This window comes from Pagrus major, chromosome 20, assembly GCF_040436345.1.
Source record: "Pagrus major chromosome 20, Pma_NU_1.0".
NCBI classification, from domain to species: Eukaryota; Metazoa; Chordata; class Actinopteri; order Spariformes; family Sparidae; genus Pagrus; species Pagrus major.
In genome coordinates, this window is record NC_133234.1 from 21,690,855 (window position 1) to 21,707,771 (window position 16,917).

At 41.2% G+C, this 16,917-nt stretch overlaps 1 protein-coding gene across 7 annotated transcripts in view; it reads left to right on the forward strand.

The window, feature by feature from the left end:
• Nucleotides 1–15,127, forward strand: part of kansl1a (KAT8 regulatory NSL complex subunit 1a) — a 34,638-nt gene extending 19,511 nt beyond the window's left edge. For 2 of the 7 annotated variants that reach the window (XM_073489248.1, XM_073489247.1), the window contains 13 exons: nucleotides 2,508–2,649; nucleotides 2,786–2,869; nucleotides 4,272–4,381; nucleotides 5,850–5,991; nucleotides 8,549–8,714; nucleotides 9,237–9,392; nucleotides 10,416–10,625; nucleotides 10,734–10,888; nucleotides 12,338–12,459; nucleotides 12,591–12,648; nucleotides 13,344–13,456; nucleotides 13,555–13,807; nucleotides 13,922–15,127. In XM_073489248.1, coding sequence (XP_073345349.1) covers nucleotides 2,508–2,649; nucleotides 2,786–2,869; nucleotides 4,272–4,381; nucleotides 5,850–5,991; nucleotides 8,549–8,714; nucleotides 9,237–9,392; nucleotides 10,416–10,625; nucleotides 10,734–10,888; nucleotides 12,338–12,459; nucleotides 12,591–12,648; nucleotides 13,344–13,456; nucleotides 13,555–13,807; nucleotides 13,922–14,131 — 1,921 coding nt within the window. In that variant the 3' untranslated portion in view covers nucleotides 14,132–15,127. Of the gene's footprint in view, nucleotides 1–2,507; nucleotides 2,650–2,785; nucleotides 2,870–4,271; nucleotides 4,382–5,849; nucleotides 5,992–8,548; nucleotides 8,715–9,236; nucleotides 9,393–10,406; nucleotides 10,626–10,733; nucleotides 10,889–12,334; nucleotides 12,460–12,590; nucleotides 12,649–13,343; nucleotides 13,457–13,554; nucleotides 13,808–13,921 lie in introns of all 7 variants that reach the window. The other 5 variants (XM_073489244.1, XM_073489243.1, XM_073489246.1 and 2 more) reach the window with 4 other exon arrangements.
• Nucleotides 15,128–16,917: the final 1,790 nt, after the last annotated feature.

A 16,917-nucleotide genomic window follows, 5' to 3' on the forward strand; every position in this document is an offset into this window, starting at 1 on the left:
TAAATTGTTCCGATTGAGGAGTGAGCGTCTGCAGCAGCATGCAGTCACCCAGAGAAAAGGCGCAGCGCCCAGTGTCTTTTTTTCCGAGCACTTGGCCTTTTTTGTGCGCCTGCTTCGAGTTGAAAATCAATCAAATTTTCAGAGAGGCGTCACCATTGCTCTTTATCTTTTTCCTGGCATCGTCAGGTTCACCGTATTTTTGTCTCCTGCGGAGCATGCCATGCACCCACGTACTCCGTGTCGATCTTACAGCAGCGGTTGTCAAGATATTTGTGGTCATAGCTACAAGATGCACGTGCAGTGTTTTTTTCTCTCGGTGCTCCTGAGCCTACAGCCAGCGATTCTCTGCCTGAAAAACAAAATGCTATATGGACACGGGCCTTACTCGCCTTTCCAAGCAGAGTATGATTCTCCTTGAGATCATCTTCTACTTCACCCTGAGGGACACCACACCTGGCCTCTCCTCCCTTTGTTGTATCAGTTGTCCACCCACCCACCTCTGGGTGAATCACAGCACACAGGCTCAGACTAATTTGAGGCGTAGATCGTGCGACACACTTTAGGCCACCCGTGTTGTTCTAAGATGGGTCTCCACGGGGACTCAGGGATGCAAATGAATTGCCAGTGCATTGATCTAATGCACCAGCCCTGGGCGTGTTCAGGAGTGTTGCAGTGTTGGTGAACATTCACTGACATGTTTGTTTATCTGTGCAGAGTCCAGTCTATAGAAAAGCAACAGGAAGTGTTATTAACACTGCAGCAGTGTCCTTGTTCCTGTAGTGCAGTGAACAAGCTATAGATTTCTAATTGTGGTGGCTGAGTAAAGATGGGAATCAAGACATCTCTCACTGCTCTGATTGGTGGCTGATGTCTGCGTTGCAACCTCAGTAACTCTCCTTCCGCTCAGCTCCACAATAAGACAGGATGCCTGCTTGGATTATTGGTGATCCCAGTGTCTGCCGCACTGTTCCCTGACCCAGCCCCACCCCCTCCAGCACCCTGTGGCCTGTAGATTGCTTTTAAAGCCCTTCTGTTCCTCCCCAGGCTGCCAGAGCTTCCCATTCCTTGTTGTCCTTCTTTTGCTCCCCCTCTTCCTCCCCGTCCCTTCTCCCTCTCTCAGCAGTAGCTGTTCCCGACTTCCTCCATCCTGGTGGAGCTCTGGAAATTGAAAACAGAGACGGGTGGAGGGTGGGGAAAGCGCAGAGAAGTGCAAGGTCTATCTTTGTCTGCCATCTGAGTCATTTTTTTCATTGTTCAGCCACGGTCACTGCAGCCCATATTTTGACGAAATGGCGCCCTCTGTGGTCGCTGCTGCACGGTGTAGAGCAGACATTTTCCTCTCATGTCTGCCTTTGAAATGCCCATTCTGTGTGTCATACTGGTAAAATGGAGTACTCTGCTCTCAGCTGGCATTCACTCTCTGCCATGAAATAAATCAGTGTAATGAAAATCCCCATTTTTATCTCTGTCCCACACTTCAAATGGATGCCTGGTCTTATTGTTTTCTGACTGGAATGTTTTTCCAGGGTGCCTGCAGTTCACATTGCTGGGAGCTTTGTATAATGCTGATTCACTGACCTCTGCAGTCTGACAAGGGAAATGCGTGAAGTCTCACTAAATATTTTATTAATATTTCAACGTTGATAGGGCAATGATGATGGCAGACCAGACATTTATCAAACTTGCCTGTATATTAGGGCTGTGACTGATTATTTGCCTTGTTGATTAATCTGCTGATAATTTTCTTGATTAATCGTTAGTCTTGAGAAAAATAGGGGAAAATGTCTATCCCAGGTTATCCTCAAACGTCTTGTTGTATACGACCAACACTCAAAATCAAAAACATTCAGTTCGCAATTATATAAAACAGAGAAGAAGAAAATATTCACATTTAAGTGGCTGAAAACTGCAATGTTTTGGCAATTTCGCTTCAAAATTACTTAAATACTCATTGCAGCTCTGTTTTGAAGTATTTAAATCGTTAGGGCTGCAGCTAACCATTCTTTTCATTGTCGACTAATCTGCCAGTTGTTTTACAAAGTATTTTTGCAGTTGTCTTACAAGAAATATATGTACTTTATCCATTTGTACAAAAAGGAAATGGATCATATTTCCCTTTTGGTTTTAGGGCTGCAGCTAACGATTGTTTTCATTGTTGTCTTATCTCTCGATTGTTGTCTTGATAAATCAATTCATTGTTTCATCTGTAAAATATCAGAAAATGTTGAAAAATGTCCATCAGTGTTTCCCAAAGCCCAGGGTGACATCCTCAAATGTCCTGTTTTTTCCACAACCAAAGATATTCAGTTTACTGTCATAGAGTAGAAAAGAAATCAGAAAACATTCACATTTAAGAAGCTGAAATATGAGCGATTTATTGATTACTGTGATTGGTGATTAATTTAATAGTTCACAACTAAGAGGCTTTTTGGTGCCGAATTTCGTCCATAATCTCATCTCTTGACCTTAAAACAAGCACTCACACCTATTTTTTCTTTGACCCTCAGATGGAAGCGGGCGGAGAGCCGCTACACCGTGGAGAGAGCCGCCATCATCAGCCACTGGAACTGGCTCCAGGCCCACATCTCGGACTTGGAGTACCGCATCCGACAGCAGACCGACATCTACAGACAGATCCGCGCCAGCAAGGTGAGTCGCTCACGCCTCTGTTATATATGTATGCGTGTGTCTGTCGTGTGAGCTGTTTGATCAGTTAGTCACATCAATATGATCCTTATATTTATCTTTGGGGTGGAAGTGTAACACGCAGGTCTTGATTCTGTAGGGCTCAGTAGAGTTGGGAGGTGTTGCCCCCAGCATGGTGTCTGCAGGTGGGGCAGAAGTGAAGACAGAGCCTGTAAATACTCAGGTAAGCAGAGTGAAACTCAACAGAGGCTGGGCTTTATTCTGTCTGTTGGGGATAAAGCAAATTATTCTCCAATATCTGCTGCCTCAAAGCAGACTCATCGATTAAGATCCATCCACAGTTGGAGGCATTCTTAAGTCTAGCTTTCATGTGGTATTTCTTGTCGAGTATTGAGCATTTTGTGGTGCATCCTACTCTATAAGCCTCACCAGGATCTTGAGGATGTTTTTTGTAATTTTTGAAGCAAAAATGACTGAATTTGCTTCACTTTTTATTGTATGATACATCGTGGAAATGATTAAAAACTACAAGGCCTTTGGGGGGTTAAGTTGTACTTGTTTAAAGAACACACAGTTATTGTGAATGAGTAGGGTGAGAAGAATGAGCCGTAGTGTAGCTGTAATTTAGGTCATTTCTTGTAAGAAAGGCTCAGCACAAAACATCAGCACCGGGTTAAATCTTGAAGCTTCAAACATTCTCAATAAAAAAACATCCAAATGCTGCTTGAATAACATGTCAGCCCATTCAAAATTAACATACAATGTAAGTGTGAAAAATGCTAATAAAGGTTGTTGTTGAAGAAATTAGACATCAGTCTCCAGATTAAACCAGCCTTCATTCAGCAGGAGCCTGTGATCGTTTATTGGCAGGTGACTTTATTCATCAGCTACCTGACAATCAGTGAAACGTTCAAGTTGTTTTTGTCAAAGCATCTGCTGCAAATTAAAAGAGAAATGTTGACAGGAAATTGTTTTGTTTTGTTTTCCTGTCTCTGAGGTCTGAAATGAATCAGACACAAGAGCTTTTGTATAATAAACTCCTTCAACCTTCATTTCCAGATTATTGCCAAATAATTTATCACAGGATCTCTCAGGTCTCTCCGGATATGTTTGTATTGTGTGTACGAATGCTAAACCAGTTAAACCAGCACCACTGCAGGAGTGGCCTCCTCTCCTGGTTTACATTTGGACTGCTGTATTTTGATTAGTCATCCAGTCAGTTTTCACTTTAACCTTGTGGTAATGGTGTCATTGTGTGTGAGTCACATTGTTGATTTAAAACAAATATAACCTGCATGCATGGAAAGATTCCTGAATAAACAGTATAGAAAAATTAGAAAACTAGTCCTGTGATTGAAAGTTGTGTTAATGTCTGAGTTAGAGCTCTTGTGGAAGGAGCTGGCAGAGATGCATCTTGATGACAGTGCAGAATAGGTTTTTAAGTTTTGGGAGAACCCAGCGCTTTTCCACAAATCTAGCCTGAATAATTTAAGACCACAGGACCAGGATGATTCAGTTAGTCTGTGATGTAGTTTCATTAAATATGCTGGGTTGGTCAGACTGTGTTTCTGTGCCAGTTAACACGAGGTGTGATCTCACTGGTTTTGTCTTATCTGTCGATGCAGGATGGTGGTTCAGAACGGCTGGAGCACACAGGCACCGCCCACATCACCAACGCAGAGGCCGGCCCTTTGAAAGGTCAAAACGCACAACCAGTTAACGGCGTCCTCAGCAGGTACAGCTCGTAACGGTTACCTCATTTCTAGGCCAAATCACAGAAGCTGCGATGTTTTTGATGAAGGCAAAATGTGACAAAGAGTGTTATAATGAAGTACTGTAGAGCTGCAGAGATGACCTGACCTACAAATCTTGTTCTCCAGATGTAAGAAAAAATGTTGTTTGGTCACATAATGATTTTAATGGTTTTTATTATTATGTTGTTTTTTTTTTTTATTTGTAGATCCATATATTCAATCCACTGACGGTACAAATGGATATACAATCAATGAGGGGAAAACAGGAGTCAGGATTAATGATGAATAGAGCGTCTTGTACCAGAAATGATGTCTCTCAGCGTCATTTTCATTTAGATTGATTCATAGTCTCATTTCTTTTCATTTTCAAAGTATGGCTATGAAGAAACTGTATACATCCAGAGAGGAAGATATTTTATAGTGATAATAGAATAAATAAAAATGTCTGCAGCAGTTTGGCTTCGTTCAATTGCATACATGTTACAGTGACACATTTAGCCAAAAGGACTCTCGAAGAAGGAAATAAATAAACAGCTGATGTTCCTTCAATTCATAATGACTTGGCAAAATTAGGTCAAGGTTTGACAAACTGCACCCATCTTCACCGCTGTTGTAAAAAACAGTCCACCTTCAAGTAAAGAGAAAAAGTGACCTATTCCATCATGTAAATATGATTTTAATAGTTTTTTAGTGAAAATGAAACTTGTGATGCTAAAAATATTATTGCCACTAATTGTGCATCATATCACAACCGTAATATCTGTTAAAATGGTGCAGCCCTACATGTTTCATTGCTCTCTGAGACACACAAGAGGGGAGGTCTTGATAATAATGGATTTTAGCACTTTGTAATTATGAGATGTTTAACAGTGATAGTTGCTTAATCATTGAGTGGCTCAACAGAAAAGCAATAGGCAATTATTTTGATAATCTGCTAATTGTATGTCATTTTTCAAGCAAAGTCACTGAATGTTTACTGTTTTCACCTTCTCACATGTGAGGATTTAATGCTGTTTATCATAAATGATAGCAAAGTCAAAGGTCTTCCTGTGTTGAACAGTTTACAGGGCCGTTTCTAACTATTAATTGATTATTCAGGGAAATAATCGTCAGACTCATCAATTTTTGAAACTAATCTTTTTTGCAGGCCTAATGTTTCATGTGCTACTGCTTCTCAAACTGGGATTAAGTTGGGAGGATTTTACCATTAAATATCATATTATTTCACTTTTCTTGCTTTAAAAATCAGAGATAATAAGACAACCATCAGTGTCTGTGACATATTCAGTTTTAAGCCATATTGAAGCTTTTCAGAAAGACTAAAAATAGTTTTATGTCACTGATATCTTTAATTAACTTGGTTGTCACTTGAGACAATATGTGTTTCTGTGTAATTTTAAGGTGTGAGATCTGTGGCCTCATCTGCTCTCCTGGTTGTCTCTGTTTTAGGATGGCGGAGAGTGCAGACACCAAGCACCAGCAGCCGTTGCCGTACGACAGCACATGTGTGGCTGCACGTACACGACCGCTCGTCAGCTGTCGACGGCGGCGGCTCATTCAGCCCAACACGGTGCCCAACCTCAACGGCAAGGTGAGCCTCCCCGTTTGTGTCTGCAGGCTTGTATACGCTTACATCCTGTAAATGACCAGTATAAAAATCATCATGAAGTCATGCAATACTTTCACCTTAGATGAACTGAGAGAGAGTGTGTGTTTGTATGAATGTGTTTGATGCTGAAATCAGCGTGGAAGTGTTGTGAGAATGTAGAATTATTGGTTGCAGAGAGTCATGAAGTGAACTTTTATTCTTGAAGAGCTTCCTCTGTGTTTTAGGCTGAACTCACTGATGAGTTCTGCGGTTTGTAACTTTATGGCTGACTTCAAAAACTAGGGCAAACAACAAAGATGAGTAATAAGCCTTGTGACAACTCACAAGTTTTATTTGAAAAAAGAAAACCATTGGCTGGTTGTTGCTTTTCCTACACACACACAGACACACACACACACACACACACACACACACACACAACACACCAGCTCAGGGTTCTGTGGCACGAAAATCTACTAAAGTTCAGCCTTTAAAATGTCTTGCATGTACATTTTTTTTTATAATAGATTTCTTATTGGTGCTTTTGTAGATTTTGGTGGTATGATTATAAAGTTGAAGTTTCATGACTATAATGCTTGCTCACAACACTGCGGATGTATAAAGTCACATGAGCATTTTTAATGAGAGGTTTTATTGTATTTTGTCTTCACACCATCCTTTCAAAATAGAAATAATACAGTACAAAATAATGAATAAAAATAAATACAAATCAAATCAGGTCAAAGTGCAGATTAAGTAAAAAAAATAACGGACAGAAATTGGAAACATCTCTTATGCTGGTGTTGTGCCCTTGAAGGTATTACATGCTGTTTTGGTGAGCATTAATTTATAAAAGGTGCGATGCTCCTTTTCCTGCTTTGTTATTGTTGGTTTACATCGCACTGGAAGCCCAATTCTTAACACTGCTATTTTGACAAATAATGTACCATAGGGAGCAGAAACACTAAGTGAGGTTGAGCCTTTACAGTTACAAAGCAGTGTCATTTTAAAGTGCGGGTACTTCCTCATTCTCTTCCGGGTTTTTAAAAATGGACACTCCCAGTCAGCCGTTAGTAAAGACTGCTGGGTAGGTTACAGTGCTCAGACCCTGACAGCGGTTACGTTCTAAAGCACAAAAATAATCCTGTGGGAAGCTGCATCATTGCTGGATTTTGTGTGAAATCAGCCGAAGCGTACACGTCATCCTGTCCGCTTTGTGGCCTCGGACCAGCCCTTTGAGTGTAGTTCAGTCACACCCACGTTCACACACAGACCTGTAGCTCTCAGTCAGACAAGGATGTTATAAAGTGGGCTGTAATCGTGTCAGTGTCATCATGCAGAAACCTAAAACAAATATACTTTGACCAAAATTAAAATCTTTGGATTTGAATATATAAACTTTACTGTGAAGCTACAGAATGATCTAAAATTATTAAAAATACAAAAATAAAGGACTCACCCTTTAATCCCTGCATCCCCAGTGCCACTATTAACATTAACAGCTATAAATACAATCTGAAAAAGTGTTTTCAGTCTTTTACATTTTACTTGTATTTATTCTGGTATAAATGCATCATTGTTGGGAACAGCCGATTCAAATGTGCTATCTCAGGAACGCCTTGATGGGAATTTCTCCAGATTTGGCACAAACATCCACTTGGACGCAATGACCTGATTAGATTGTGGTGGTCATAGTTTAAGGTCACTGTGACCTGACAGCCATGTTTTTGTCCACAACTCTTTTTTTCCCATACTAGTTAAAGGTGCAGTATGTAAGAATTTTAGACGAAAATATAACTTAATTATTAACTATTGTAGAGATCTCTATCGAGGTAAGCGTGCTAACCAGCTTGCCCTGGTCTGTCCCAGTCTAAAGCTCCTGCTAGCAGTATAAATGCCAACATTTCCTGGGTGGTTGTGATATGCTGTCCCCCTTTTTGTTTAGAGTAGCCCTAAGTATTCGACAGGTGGCCAGTTATAAATGTTGTACCTTTTTTAAAGGTCAGCTTCACTATGACGTCATAAACGCTTCTATGACAGTTGTTCAACGCCTTAACTCGGTTACAAATCCCTCAATGTCTTCAAGACGTTATATTTGATGTAAACTGCAACTTGACTTGTCAGTGGGGAAATAGACCGAATCACAATGTTTGTTTGCAATAACTTTCAGGTAGATACAATACATACAATTCACACATTGTTTAATTATTCACATAACTAAACAATGTGAATCAGAGTCTAGTTTTCTGCCCGGAAGTGACTGTTGTTGTTAGTTTGAAGTCACAGTGGTTCGGTCTATACAGCTGGTTAAATTATTCTGCAGTTCCAAGTACAACTAATATTAGACCCTCTGAAAATCCAGTCACTCTGTCACCATGACGCCAGTGGCTTTTGAAGAGGGAAATGTTTTTCTGGAGTGACTCACTTTACTCCTGTGGTGCATTAAAAAGAAGAAGATTTCCAGAAGCCAGAGTAATATGTTCTTAATGTGTTAATGTAGACTTGAATTATGCATACACACTGCTGAGCTTTACATGGTTTTCCTTTTGTGCCCCCACAGGCCCCGAGAAGCAGCTGTGTCCAGTGTAACTGCAGGGTCAACCCCAGCTGTGTGATGTGTGGTGGCTGGCCCACCCCCAGAGAGGACCCTCAGTATGAGCTGCCCACCCTGGAGCGCCTGTCAAGACTGGATCTTGGCGTCCACCCCATCCTCTCCTTCCCTGACGGTCAGTGCTCAGTTTACGCAGGCATTTCCTACTTTACATCTGGAGGGGAAGACAAACAGGGAGTGGCCTCACACAGGCAGGAAGTCCTTTGAAAACATTTTTCAGCGATTTGGACAATCTTCCCAAGCTGTAATGGGTGTCATATTCCCCTGGAAAAAGTGTTGTTTTCTCAGTGGCTGGATCCTTTTACCATTCAGTGATTCACTGATGTCCTTTTAGCTTTCAGAATCTTGTTTTAATGTGTGTATTTCAAGGAATTTGTTTTTATCTCAAAAACAAAACACAAACCACATTAGACTGATGCATAATTGAGACAAAGTTGTATTTACAACCACAAGACCACAATGGATTTGGCTCAAATAGTAGATTGCCCATGGCTTTGTATAAATCTTGCATGCCGTCGTGAATTGCTAATGTTGAGCTACAGATGGCAAATCTGACGTATGCAGCGTCGCACTTGGTTGCACGCTGGTGAAATCTCCTAATTTAGTGTCTGAACACCGGTGTTTACTCGTCCCTCAGACGTTTGTATAGGCCTACGTCTGCAGCAGGTGATGAAGAGCCAGTGGCAGAACAAGTCGCTGGAGAGGAGCAAACCACTGAAGAAGCTCTCCCTCAAACACAAGCTGTCCTCGTCCAAAGAGAAGCACAAGTTCACCAACTCACTTATGGCAGTCAGTAAGTATAAATGAGGCTTTTAACCGCTTTGACAAGCAGACACATGTCTACAAAATGAAACATCAGGAGGTGTGTGCACATTACCTGAATATAAGACTGTTCCATGTTAAAAATAAACATACGATGATGAAACACTAATCAAATATAAGGCAAAATATGTCACCATGAAATTGTGATAAAAGCCAATAAATACTCAAGTCATGACGAAATGTTATTTCATCCTGCCAGTTCATTTCAGGTTGTTTTTGTTTCACAACGTTTGTCCCAGTGACTGTTTCGATTTCACAACACCTCAGACCGTTACGTGATTGGCTGTTGTCTCCCAGCCCCAGTATAAACAACCTATGTTCTTACAGCTCCACAGAAGCTTTACTTGTTTTTATTTTAGTGCTGAAATATACATAGACACATTTCATACCCCGTGTAGTGAATATCATGAATTTAGGGGCTCGTGGACGCCCAATAAAATATTTAAAACTTTCACTCTGGAAACATTCATCAGCTGCCTGTCTAATAATCAGCAGTGTTTCCTCTACATTCATTCAGGAGTTGTGCACCATCACAGCTAGATGAAATTTTAAAAAGTAATAACATTTAGATGAATAAAGGAAAAAGTCAAGAAAAAATCAAATAACTAATATAAAGCTAACCAAAGCTAAGAACAACAGGGATGGATGTGGAACAAATATCTACATTTTTACCTCCACTGCAACAAAACAGTTACAGAGGAAACACTGATCTTTTGTTTTCCTAGTGTGGAGAACTTTGCTTTTCTTTTATTATATAATATAAAGTTCTGAATTTCTAAAGACGCTGTAATGTAATGTAACAAACTGCATTTACTTAAGTTCTGTACTTAAGTACAATTTTGAGGTACTTGTACATAAGTATGTGATCTTCCATCGATGTCATAATGGTCTGAAAAAATCTACAGACAAGTCTGGAAGTTTAAGTTATAGAGAAATGTAAAATCTGTAGGAACCCTAATAATAATGATACTGTGGCTGTCTCCTGGTGTTTCAGGACTGGGCCACTATAAGAACCGTGCTGAGAAGCCGAGGACAGCGGACAGCAGCGTGGGCAGCAGCAGTGCTGTTCTGAACACAGCCCGGCTCGAGGGCCAGGCCGTGTGCAAGACCGAGCGGCTGCAGACCCTCTCCACCCCGCTAGGGCCCTTCGACAAGAACTATAGCCGCAAGAGGTTAAGAGAGCACTCGCTGGACAGGACTGACTGTGAGTGTTGAATGAATCCAGCCCTGCTATAAATGCACTCTCTTTAAAGCCTCATTTTGTTGTGATGTGTGTGAAAAACTGTAAGTAATTTAAGTCTGTGTCCTCCAGCCTCCCCCAAACTGTTCCTGGACTCGAGCAGCCCCTGCACGACCCTGGCCAACATGCACTCGTCACTTCACAGCCCCCTCACACGCCAGCTGTCCACGTCCTCAGAGAACTCCACACCGCTGGGCCCCAGCAGCCAGAGCGTCCCGAGCACACCTGTAAGTCAAACACTGCACCACGTCTCATTTCCTGTTTGCTTACTAAATTAGCTGTCTGCTAAGATGTTCCCAGATTACACACCCTTTTTATTTTGTTGACTGAAGTCTCTAAAACACGAGTGTAATTGTTTAAATTAGAAGGAGTTAAGTGTGAGGTGGCTGCTGTGCTCTTTGAGACATCAAACTGAGAAATACAGTAAGTGTTGGGGAACATGTGGCTTAAATACAGTCTGATATCAGACAGTGGTGACATGCAAGAAACAGACAAAGCTTGTGGGAGGGCAGATGAGAAAGAGAAACCAAACTGAAACTTTATTTGCCTTACGGGGTTTTTTTTGTGGTTACGGAAGCAAAGAAAGTGTCAGGAAACAAAAACACTCTGCAGACTCTGTGTAGTCTGAAGAGTTATCAGACAAGCAGTCGTTGCAGGTGCTGCTGCAGATATTTGTAGGTAATTTACAGACAAGGAGTATTTTAAACTCCTTGTGTGTTAGAAATTGCCCTCCCAAGTGACACAACATAACAACACAGTACATGGTCTACGGAAGCCCTGGACGGTGATGGGTCAAACATATTTTTTCCTCCATTTTCCCATGATAACAAGTGAAATTTTGTTAATTGTTAAGTTATTTATGTCAGATAACGAGATACAATTCTTGAGATAACAAGATAAATTAATCAATCATCACAAGAAAACAAGGTTGTTCCCAAAGTTGTATTTCTTATAGCTTAATGTATATTTGATCAGCAGTGTGTATCAGTCCTTACATGGCGTCTTAACCAGTGTATCAGCTGATTTATGCTGAAGATGTCAGATTCATGAGTCCCCATTATTAATGACAGAAATTAATTAAAACGTTCAGGTGGTTTGCTTTAAAATGCCCCAAACCCAACCCACACAAGAGTGTGTATGTAATGACCCGCTCTTATGACTCTTATGAAGTCGTTTTGTCATTATAAATCATCTCGTTATCTTGGGGAAAACAACATTTGTTATCTCGTGATAATGACAAGTTTGATTTCTTGTGATCACGAGAAAATTATCTCATGATCTCGGGGAAAACAATATTTGTTTGAAATAAATAACTTTTGATCTTCGAGAAAACTAATGTATTTTTTTTGTCAAAAAAAGTCAAAGATTTCCACATTTCTGTAAACATAACGCCCCCTGTAACACTGTATTTTAACATCATACTTGCATTTACATGTTAACAAAATGTAGATTGATATAACTCAGACTATTAACCGTTTTCCTCCATAAAACCTGCTGGGCCAAACATGTACTACATAACTTAATGCTTGCCTGCAAAGCTTGAAAAAGAAAAACATGATTTATCCAGAAATCTGACTATAATTCAGTCTAAAATAATCTCGACACGGTCTAAAAAAGCACTCAATTTAATTATCAGAGCCTGACATTGACTCCTCATACTGTTTGTCCTCCAGCAGCAGCCCATCAAGAGGAGGCGAGGTGAAAGCTCCTTTGACATCAACAACATCGTAATCCCCATGTCTGTGGCTGCCACCACCCGGGTGGAGAAGCTGCAGTACAAAGAGATTCTCACACCCAGGTAAATTATCCACAAGATATTTATCCTGTGAGCCACCGACTCGTCTGGTCGGGTTCCTTTTCCAGAGTATTTATATAGTTTCTTAAAAAGCTGGTTTCCTGTACTCATGTTTTATTTGTCTGTGTGTGTAGTTGGCGATCAGTGGACATCTTCTCCCAGCTCATAACTGAAGAGGAAAATGAACGAGAGGTGAGTGTTTACTGGTGTTTTATTTATCAGGTGTCCAACATCAGGATCACACACGTTTCATGTTATTCACTTTAAAATGTGCAGACGCTCTCTCATTATTTATTAACACATAATCTCACCTGTAAACTCAGTTATGCTGCAAGGCAGTGAGTGAACAGTGACACCTGGTGGTCAAAATTTCAAGGTTATCTCTTTATACAGCAGTATACTGTCTGGAAAATCCCCAGACAGTTTTTGTAGGATTGCTCTGAGCTCTGAACTCTGAACTAAAGTAAGATTCACATTAATTAGTTTTGGTTGATCCATGCCTCCATTTTCTGCTTTACTTAAAATTTTAATAAACTCCTTGAAAACTGTTTCATTTTCAACATAATGTGGTGTTTCATCAATACAGTCACTAATGTAAAACAAAAATTGTTAAATACTTACAACAACAAACAACATTCCCATCGCTTTATTTGTTTGTCTCCTGGTGTCAAAATTATCAAATGGTACAAAACATACATTTATTCCTGTAGGTATAAAGGATCTCTTTATTTTTGCTATTGCATTTATAGTAACAAATATAATATGAAAAAGGCTTCGAGAGTCTGGAAACTGTTGGTTTAAAAAGTCCCGGTGAAACCTGCAGAAACACTGCCAACGTGAAAACAAAGATTCTGTCAGCTGATTAATAGATTTCTGTGTGTCTGCAGGTGGAGGACCTGACAGACGCAGCCTTCACTCTGCTCCATCAGCCCTACGAGGATCAGGAGCGTTCCCGCTGGACATGGATGGCTCTGGCTCCTGCTAAGAGGAGGGGCAGCAGGTTGGTAGACCACTGAAGACACACACACACACACACAGTGACACACTCATGTTGGGGTTGGACTGTAGATGTAAACTCTGGTCTGTGTCGTCCATCAGGTCGTACAAGTCTGTGGACGGACGAACCACTCCGCTGCTGTGCGGGACCAACCCTCCCACCCCTCAGCCCGCGTCTCCGGACCCGGGTCACTGCCCCATGCTGCACGACTACAGCCACGTGCCGTCACCCATGAGTCCAGCCAGCCCCGACACCACCTCCAACCCCCACACACCCTGCTCCAGAGACTCCCACCGCCTGCTGTCCAGTGAGGACACACGGTGCTCCACGCCGGACTTCACCTTTGAAGAGCGGGTACGTGCTGTGATTAATGGTGTTATGAGCCTTGTTGTTTGTTAGCCATGATTATATAGAAATACTGAAGGCATGTTTTCAGTGTCTTTACTGAACGTTGTGTGATATTCACAGACGGTAGCGCCGTGGGAACGCCGCAGCTTCCCGTTGCCAGAAGACCCAGCCCCGGAGCCCGAGGCAGAGAGCGACCACCACATCAGGCCCAGAATGCGCAGCATCTCAGGGTGCCGAGCCGCCACCTATGGACGGCTCGATTCGGACGAAATGGAGCTGCCTTGTGACGACGACAGCGGCCCGAAACACAAGGCCCCCACCCACCGATGAATGACTGACAGGCTGAGGTCTCCCTCCCCCGACCCCTCCACCCACCTACAGCTCCTCTCTGGCATTAACAAGCAGAACCTCAAAGCAGAATAAGATATTAAATGGGTTCCTGTTGTTTGATATTCAAACATCAGTCTAATACTTTTCACAGTTTTTAGTGAACATTATGGAGATAGAAGCCTTTCCCTACACTTGTTTTTGTCACAGGAAAAAAAGGATAAATGTAAAAAAAAAAAATTTAAAAAAAAAGTATAAAACAACACGTTACAAAAAATGTTTTCTGTAGTAGGCTAAACAATGTACATGGGGGCTTAGTGGTGTTTCATATGTCGCGTGTACACTTGTAGCGCACTATGTAGCGGACTCCTCAAAATATGGCCAAAGGGTGTTTTCTATTGACTAGTTTGCTTGTAATTCCCATGTACATTTTTAGTGGAGTGACAAATAACAAAACAAGAAAAAATACCCCCTTCCTCCCCCTCATCCTCCTCATCCAAATAAACAGGTACATTTGAGATGTGGTTCCCTTCTTCTCCCTCTAGAGGTCGCCTGAAATCACCAGAGCACTTCTCCAACTGCCAAGTCTAGTTTTTGTTGCTTTCTTTGTTTTTCATTCCTGACTTGTTTTATTTGTTGTAACACATTCTTTGTGTTTTTTGAAGAGTAAATCATTCCTTTACAGAGTGTCCAGCTCCCGTCTCCACCCCGCGGTCTCCTCTCACACTCTCAGTTCTGTTTTTAAAAGAGGCGTCGAGAGGACCGGGGGTGTCTTTTGAGCACTTGCCCTACAGAAAGCGCTGCTGCATGCTGGAAAACATGCTCATGTTAGTCTTATCACAACAGCACACAGTAAGAGTTCCACTTATTAAAAGAAGTAATAAATCGCAGGTTAACGGGGATGATTGTACCATCTGCTAAGTTCACTCCCTCCTCCTCTTTGCGTACAGTCGTTGCTGTATTAGAAAATTGTGGATAAATAAAGACGTAACACAATTACCCCCCTCCTCTTCTTTCTGGTTCAGCTTGACAAGTTTTCTCTTGCAAAACATTTCAAATGTAGCAGCTCTCGGCTAGAAGCCACCCCGAGCTCAGGTTTTTCAATTTAAGGGAAGATTTTTTTCTGCTGTTCAATAGTTTCACTCTCAGACTGATCAGATTTAGACTACTCTGTTGCAAGATGGATTTTGTTTTTTGCCACCCCACAATGTCATAACCACACTCTTTGCCCCCTCCCCCTCCCCCCATCCTTAAGTAACTAATTGCTATGCAAAAAAAATCTATGGTTGTTTTCATTTTACACCTCTTTTTATGCCACAGCCATTCAATCACTGTTTTTTCTTTCGTAGTTAAGCAAGATGTCAATGTACCTGTTCGATTGTTGCAGCAGTTAACCTAATCAAAAAGCAGACTTGTTTTTTTCTTTTTTGTAAATAGTACCATTAAAACATTTATGTTTAACTTGGACTAACTGTTCTGGCCTCAAGTCCTTCAGTGTCTGAATCACTCCCTCGATCACTCACTCATTGCTCACTGTGTAATTTGCTTGTTTACAATTTGTAGCATCATGTTTCTAGCGTTATTTTTGCACCTATGAACATCTATGAAGACAAATTAGGGATGCATGATTTGGATTTTTGCTAATCTACAGCAGATATTTTCTACCAGGAAAAAACTCTGAAAACAAGATGTTCATATTAAAATGTATTTATTTGATCACATATACAATATAGTGAAATTGGTACTCTGCATTTAACCCATTCCAAGTGTGCAAGGTACACACCCAAGCTCCTATTACAGATTTTAGCCTTGATTAGGGGTACTGACCGGAGAATGGATAGGGGTTACCAGAGGATGAGGACCCCTGATGTTCTTGGTGTGAGGCAGCAGCGCTAACAACTACACCACTGTCCCAATCACAGGTCATGCCTCACAAATGCACCATCACTGTCATGCCAATAACAGTAGAGCTCAGCCTTGAGTGTAATCTTGTGATTTATACAGTTAGCAGCTAAATTAAAGATATAGTATCTTCTCAAAATGTATTAATACTTTTGAGCAAATCGCTCTCAAAATAAAAACATCTCTTTTATCCGTTTCCTGGAAACATATGGGAGACAATTTGTAGTCCCTCCCTGCCAACCAGCCAACTTGAGCTGACATTGTGTGTTCATGTGGTGAAGGAATAATTAGAAAAATGTGCTCGGCTCCCTCAAGTCAGAGCAACAACTCAAAGTCTGAGAAAATGTTGGTAGATGAGTTGCTGAAACGTGGCAGACGAGAGTAAAAATTGGGTTGATGGTAACATACGTGTTTGTGAACTATATTTCATGGCTCACATGATCTGTTTCCTTTGCTCTTCCTTGTCACTCAAATACTGGAAATGGCTTCAATGTGTTGTTTAAAACGCTCAGAGCAACAAAACGCAAAACAACTTATTTTTGGCGTCCATGTTGTTCCCACATTCTGACTTGACACACATGAACACTCTGGAGTTGGAAGAACGACTTTGAACCTCAGGAAGTGGGATCATCCATGGAGCACATAAATGCAGCATTATTACCTGATATGACTTGTATTAAAATAGATTTCGAGTCTGTGACAGTAAATGTGTGCATGCACAAGTTCTGATTGGACATGCACCAAAAACCCTCCTTGGGTGTGGTCCAAAGATAAAGTTTGGACCATAACCATCCCTCCTTTTAACTCATGTCATAATGTCATGAATCAAAAATGGGGATAGTTGTGATGAATACAGATCTGATTTCTTAGTGTTTCTTAGCAATCTG